A 6,954-nucleotide genomic window follows, 5' to 3' on the forward strand; every position below is an offset into this window, starting at 1 on the left:
GCCCCCACCGCCCCAGCCCCTTCCTCCCTCCCTCCCTCCATCCGGAGTGGGTCCCTGGAGGAGCCACCATCTCCTGAGCCGCTCTGAACGCTGCAAAGGGGTGTCACTGGCTGTGTGTCTGGGCTGGGAGCCAGCCCGGCACAGCTCGCTGACCTTGGCCTGCCAGTTCCTCAGCCCAGTGGAAGGAGACAGGCAACTCGGAAATGGCAGAGAGCAGAGGCGAGATGGAGTGACAGGGACATGGCACGCGGATGAGAGAGAGGATGTGAAGACGATCAGGGAGCAGACAGTCTGGGCACAGTGCCCTCTGGCCCGCAGCCTGACAGCCCTGTCACCAGGAAGGCCCTGCCTCCCGGGAGAAAGACAGGCTGACAGGCGCTGAGACAGGTGGCTCGAACCCATGGCCCCTGTCAAGTGGGCAGCCGGGCTCTGACGTGGTCCCCGCACACAGCGCCTGCCCTGGGGTGACTCCTCCCCGGCCTCCACCTGCCCTACTTTGGAGGCTCCGACAGGCCCAGCAGCCCCTTCCCAGGGCTTCCGCGTGGTCCCCTCGGGCTCCCCTTCCCTTCCTCCCCTTCAGATGCGAGGTGCTGCTGTCCAGAGAACCCCTCCATCTCCCGCTTCCTGACGGGCAGGGGCAGGGCCGCGGGGCACCCTCGCTGGGTGGGCCCAGCTGCTGGATGGGGAGAGAGGCATGAGGCATGCGGGGGGGGGGGGGGGGGGGGAATGAACGGCTGCAAGAGCGGTCGGGAGCAGCTGCCTGCAGGGTCTGCGCCTGGATCCCAGGGAGCAGAAGCGGAAATCTGCTTTTATCTCTGCTCGGGATCAGGCAGGCTTGTGAGGAGAGAAATGGCAGAGCAGCTGGGGGCCCAGGCGGCTCCTGTCACTGAGCAGTCAGCCGGCTGACAAAAACAAGTGTCGTGCTTTCCCCTCCCCACACACTACTGCCCCCTTGGAACACGCACACGCATGTACACACACTCAGAAAACACAGGGCCGGGCTGGGGCTGCTTGTGGCTAGCTGCAGGCACGCATGTCACACGCCAACTGGCTGTCTTATTGATCATTTCAGCAGCGCAGCCAGTGGCAGCGTGAGCTCTGGGGACCAGGAGAGGCAAACCCCACAGGGAGTGAGAGCCACCGCACAGCCTGGGCCACGGCTGAGGGTTACCATGGAGCTCCTGAGCCAGAGAGGCGGCCAGGCTGGGACACCCGCCTCCCCCCAGCAGCTGTGAACTCTCAGTGCTTCCAGGGAGGCCTGTGCAGCCTCCATGGGAGCCCAGGGTCCCCCACTTACCAGCTGGGTGATGCTGGGCAAGTCCGTTAGCCTCTCGGTGTTCTCATTCCTAAGATGTGGGTGATACAGGGCCAGTCTCTGGGTTCTTGCAAGGACTGGAGCAGAGAAGAAATGGGCGGCCCTTGTCTCCCACTCCCCCTGTTCCTGCCCCAGCCGGGGCTGCGCAGTCCACCCCGTGGGCCCACTGAGTCCTCCCTCTGGGCCTGCCTCCGAGGTGAGGTGCCCAGGAGCTCAGAGGAAAGGAGTCCATCCTACAGCAATGAGCATCTCTGCCCCTCCCGCCTGCCCCAGCCAGGCCCGGCCTCTGGACCTGCACAGCCAGGGCCTGGGGAGCAGTGAGGATGGGGGTCCAGGGCTGAGAGGGAGGGGGCTACCTTCTCAGTTGCTGCCTTTTCTCATGCTCCCCCTCCCCACCTGCAGCTGCTTCCCCCACAGCAACCTCCTGGGGCAGGGTCACTCCAGGGCCTGAGCTGTCAGACACCCAACCAGATCGCCACCTCTCCCATGCCAAGGCGGGGCAGCCCTCTCCCCTAGAGGCCCGCAGCATGGCACTGCTGCACCCCCAAGCCTGGAAAAGGCTGTCCAGATCCACGTGATGGCCTGGCCAGTGTTGCTCAGTGGTTGAGCGTCGACCTATGAGCCAGGAGGTCACGGTTCGATTCCCAGTTAGGGCACATGCCCGGGTTTCGGGCTCCATCCCCAATGGGGGGCGTGCAGGAGACAGCTGATCCATGATTCTCTCTCATCATTAATGTTTCTATCACTCTCCCTTCCTCTCTGAAATCAATAAAAAAATATTTTTTAAAAAAAGAGCCCTGGCCAGTTTGGCTCAGTGGATAGAGCGTCTGCCTGCGGACTCAGGGGTCCCGGGTTCGATTCTGGTCAAGGGCATGTACCTTGGTTGCGGACACATCCCCAGTAGGGAGTGTGTAGGAGGCAGCTGATCGATGTTTCTCTCTCATCGATGTTTCTGCCTCTCTATCCCTCTTCCTTCCTCTCTGTAAAAAAATCAATAAAATATATTTTTTTTAAAAAAAGAAAGAAATGATGCATGTGGTGCTCTTCAAACTAACACTGCCACCTGGCAGCGAACATACAGGTTCATGGTAGAAGCTGACGGAAGGAGGGCACCCGCCCACTCGCACCCCCTGTCCATGACCCGGGGGCTAGAGCTGGCCCACTCGGTCCCACGGGGCCAGGCCCTGCACATCCTTCCTCCTTGTCCCCAGCCCCGGCCCCTGCCCTCTGCCTTCCTGGCTCCCGGCCCCGCCTACCTGCTCGGCCAGCTGATCCCACTCCTAGGGCTGAGCTGCCCCTGACGAGGTGAGGGCTTACTCCACAGGCTTCTCCCTAAACAGAGAACAGCATGGGAGCCGGGGTGCAGGGGTGACCTTCCCACGTTTCCGGCCTTCCTCTTCCTCACACCCCATGCCTAGTGAGTCACCCCACCATTTTTTTAACTCTCTTTCATCTGTGTTGGGGAGAGAATACAGTGACGCCACCGGACAGCAGCTGCAGTGGCATCAGCCCACAGCGCGGATCAGCCGCAGGCAGCCGCTGGCGCCCCCCGTCCCTTCCCAGGCCCGGACTCCAGAGCTCGCTGCACCTGCGGGCCGCCCGGGAGCCAGGAGCCTGTCCTCACCCGGGAGTGGGGGGCTGAGCAGGGCCTTCTCAGCAGAGCAGTGGCCAATGGGCCGTAACGTCCATTTCTACAGTAATTTCTATGGCGCGGTCCTGCTCTCTCCCGGGAGAGGAGACTGTCCACCTGGGAAAGATCTTTCCTCCAATGTTGCTTTGGAGACTAGGTGGCTGTAAGGGGAAGACAGCGCCACACACCGGAGGGCAAAGCTGCCCGAACGATGCCTGGAACCAGATGGGACTGGAGGGAGGGTCTGGGGCAGCGGTTCTCAGCCTGTGGGTCGCGACCCCTCTGGCGGTCGAACGACCCTTTCACAGGGGTCGCCTAAGACCATCCTGCACATCAGATATTTACATGACGATTCATCACAGTAGCAACATGACAGTTATGAAGTAGCAACGAAAATAAGTTTATGGTTGGGTCACAACATGAGGAACTGTATTTAAAGGGCCAGAAGGTTGAGAACCACTGGTCTAGGGTTTTGAGGGCAGCACAGCCGCCATTTACCCAGCACTGACCGCGCCTGGAGCCCGGCGTATTTCACAGGAACTTCCCCTTTGACCCTCCTACAGCTCTGGGCTGTGCTGCCACGAGGCCACGTTCACAGAGAACGTGGTTGAGACACCGGGAGGTTCCTGGTGGGTTACAACGCGGCCGGCAGGCGAGAGGACATCAAGTCAAGACTAAAGCGCGTGAGGCCCGGTGATGGCACTGCATATGTGGCAGCCCCTCGCACCATCGCAGGAACCAGGCCCTGCTGTGACCACCCCAGCTGGCCCGGAGGCCCAGGACGTGGCACTGGGCCTCCTGACACGTGGAACCTGGGGAATCGGACATGAAGACAGGGCCTCCGGGCTCCCGTCTGCACTACCTCTAAGGGGCCCTCGGCAGGCAGGTTCCTCAGCCAGAAAGGGACCTGGGAGCGCGGACAGGCATGCTGCTGTCACAGCCACCTGGGCCCGGGGAGACACCTTCCAGGGGCCCTGAGCCCACGGGCCCCAGGCCTCTGCCCCACGAGGAGGGGGAGAAGCCATGCCAGGGCCGGCACCTCTTCTGCAGGGAGAACGCACTCTGCGGACGGTCTCCACACTAGAATGTTCTTAATAAACATTTGTGGGTTTTTCTGTGTTTTGTTGGGCATAGGAGCCCCTCTCATCAAAGGACACTGGTCACCCAGGGAAGGCAAAGTCCGAAGTTCCCCAAACTTCACCCCCTGTAACGGCCACAGGACTTCTGCCTGGGGCAGAGCTAACTTTCTGGCCACTGGAGACAGCGTCCTGCCGGCAGGGGCTGCGCAGCCAATGACACTCGGCGCTGATGATGTCATGCGCCTCCTATTGGGGACTGGACCGCGAATCCTGCCGCAGGAGCCGCTGAAGCTGGGCGGGGAGTCAGAGAGGGAGGGAAGGGAAGGCAGGGAAGCCTGCAGAGCGGCCTCATCCCTCTCTCCAATCCCCCTGAGCATCCTACCATCCTACCGAAAGGACGAAGGGACGGGCCACCTCCCCTCCCGGACAAGCAAAGCAGAGCAGCTCTGGCCCAGGGGGCAGGCTGGAGAAAGAACACAGGCATTGAGCCTGCCCACCAGACACCAGGGGGCCAGGGGCCAGCACACAGCCTGCGCACCACCATGTACCTCCCCAAGCGGGGACAGGGACAGGGACAGGACAACACCCTCCTTGGCAACACCCTCCTCCACCCCAGACTCTCTCTGCCTTACCTGCCAGGGGACTGGGTGTCTGTCTGCAGGCTGCCGCCCAGGACGGCCCCATCTACTTCGCTGGGCTCTCTGTGGGAGGGAAGGGCAGGCGGGAAGAGCTGTGGGCCGGAGCCCAGGCCCCTCTCCTGCTCCTCGGAGGGCCTGGCCACCTGGGGCTGTGGGACTGACCGGAGGTGGCGGCAGCCAATGTCTTGGAAGAGTTCCAAGTCCCCTACTCTGATGGGGGGAGCCTCTCGGGGAATCCCTGCAAACCCCTGGAGCCCCCCCTGCCCTGGAGGTGCAGGCAGCCTTGCCCCCCTCCAGCTTGGCCATGCAGTTTCTCCCCCCACCCCAGCCCATGGCCCAGTCAGTCTCTCACGGTTGGACCCGGTTGGCAAATCGTCGGCGCCAGAGCATAGCCAAGGTGCTGAGCAGGAGGAGGGTGGTGCACATGGCTCGGCTGCCCCATCCCCTCCCAGGCGGAGTCTGCCAAGGAGGCCAAGATGGCCCCTGCCGGCTCCCAGGCCACTGCTATGCGTCCTACGCTCCTGCTGTGATGGATTAGGAGGCTCAAGCTGATTACTAAGGTCAGCAGACCTGACCTTGTGAAGATGATTACCCTCCCTGGGCCCCGCTGCCCCCTCTCCTGCCCCCCGCGCCCCCGTGCCAGGGAAATAGACCTCAGTCTATTCTGGCTGTAGACGGACTAGACGTGGGCCTGGCCCTCAAGGGGTGGGTAGTCCAGACCAATGCACTAAGTTAAACAGTCACCATCACAGAGTGACTTAGGCAAGTAACGGCGCCGGCCGGGCACGCTGGGAGCTGTCAGCACCAGGGAAGCTTCAAAGAGGAGCTGGGCTGCAGGAAGGGTGCTCCTCAGACCGAAGGCCCTGCCAGGGGCCTAAAAGCCAACGTTCCAGCAACAGGAAGGTAAGTGGCAGCAGGGCAGTGATGTCACAGGGGACACGGGGGACGCACCAGGGGAGGAGGAGAGGGAGGAATAGTAGATGAAGCCGGAGAGACAAGAGGCCAGCGAGTGAAGGCTGGCTAAGGGGTTCCGTTCCACCCTCCGGCCAGTGCTCCCCCAGCGTTTCTTCAGTACAGGCAGGATGTCAGTGTGCGCTCACGAAATAGATCTATGCATCCGCTTATGAATTATATGCTGTGCTACTGTGCAAACACGTCCTGCACCACAGACACACGTAAAACTTGTAAAGATTGGGGTAAAAATAGCCCCGTTGGCGTGGCTCAGTGGTTGAGCGTTGACCTATGAACCAGGAGGTCACAGTTCGATTCCTGGTCAAGGGCACATGCCCGTGTCGTGGGCTTGACCCCAATGTGGGGCGTGCAGGAGGCAGCCGATCAATGATGCCCTCTCATCATTGATGTTTCTATCTCTTTCTCCCTTTCCCTTCCTCTCTGAAATCAATCGAAATATATATTTTAAAAGACTGAGATAAAAATAAGTAATTCTTCTACTAGCTTTCCACGTCCCAGTGAAACTTCTGGGGCAGCCCCTGGGAAGGCCGCCGCACCGGTTCTGGGAAACTGTCAGGAGTTTAGGGGGGCGGCCCAGGGCAGTGCGCTCAGTCTCAGCCCAGACGGGGTGCAGGGTGCGGGGTCCCCACGGCAAAGGGACCTGGATCTGAGAGTGATAATAAGAAACGGAACCCCCCCACCCTCTCCTCCTCCAAGGCCCCTAGATCAGCGGTTCTCAACCTGTGGGTCACGACCCCTTTGGGGGGTCGAACGACCCTTTCACAGGGGTCGCCTAAGACCATCAGAAAACACATATATAATTACATAGTGTTTTGTGATTAATCACTATGCTTTAATTATGTTCAATTTGTAACAATGAAAATACATCCTGCATATCAGATATTTACATGACGATTCATAACAGTAGCAAAATTACAGCTATGAAGTAGCAACGAAAATAATTTTATGGTTGGGGGTCACCACAACATGAGGAACTGCATTAAAGGGTCGAGGCATTAGGAAGGTTGAGAACCACGGCCCTAGAAGGAGGCTAGATTTTCCTTCCATCGACTGAGATGGAGCAGCGTCCAGAGGCCCCTGCCCATAACTGCCCCCGACTCCAGGAAGGAGCCTGAGCCCCGAGGCTGCAGGAGGGCTGTCTACTTTGAAAGGTGGGAGAGGAGAGCCAGCCTCTTGCGGTGCTTGAGCAGGGGGACCCGAGGGCGTGAGGAGGCAGGTCACGGGGAGCCTTGGGGAACACTGGGCACCCCGGATGGATGCCCTCACGTGGTGCAGAGGAGACGCCACAGTCCGGCCTAAGGCTTCCGCGGGGAGGGAGTC

The 6,954-nt window shown here is 60.5% G+C and overlaps 1 protein-coding gene across 5 annotated transcripts in view; it reads right to left on the reverse strand.

Moving 5' to 3' along the window:
• Positions 1 to 5,928, reverse strand: part of PRCD (progressive rod-cone degeneration) — a 12,135-nt gene extending 6,207 nt beyond the window's left edge. For 3 of the 5 annotated variants that reach the window (XM_014531810.1, XM_014531809.1, XM_014531808.1), the window contains exons 1-4: positions 5,015 to 5,928; positions 4,657 to 4,725; positions 2,572 to 2,647; positions 1,298 to 1,346 (exon numbers count right to left, since the gene is read on the reverse strand). In XM_014531810.1, the coding sequence (XP_014387296.1) occupies positions 2,629 to 2,647; positions 4,657 to 4,725; positions 5,015 to 5,088 (162 nt within the window). In that variant the 5' untranslated portion in view covers positions 5,089 to 5,928 and the 3' untranslated portion in view covers positions 1,298 to 1,346; positions 2,572 to 2,628. Of the gene's footprint in view, positions 1 to 1,297; positions 1,393 to 2,571; positions 2,648 to 4,656; positions 4,726 to 5,014 lie in introns of all 5 variants that reach the window. The other 2 variants (XM_014531807.1, XM_014531806.1) reach the window with 2 other exon arrangements.
• Between the last annotated feature and the right edge of the window lie 1,026 nt (positions 5,929 to 6,954).

The sequence above is a fragment of the Myotis brandtii genome, unplaced genomic scaffold (genome assembly GCF_000412655.1).
Source record: "Myotis brandtii unplaced genomic scaffold, ASM41265v1 scaffold825, whole genome shotgun sequence".
In the NCBI taxonomy this organism is placed as follows: Eukaryota; Metazoa; Chordata; class Mammalia; order Chiroptera; family Vespertilionidae; genus Myotis; species Myotis brandtii.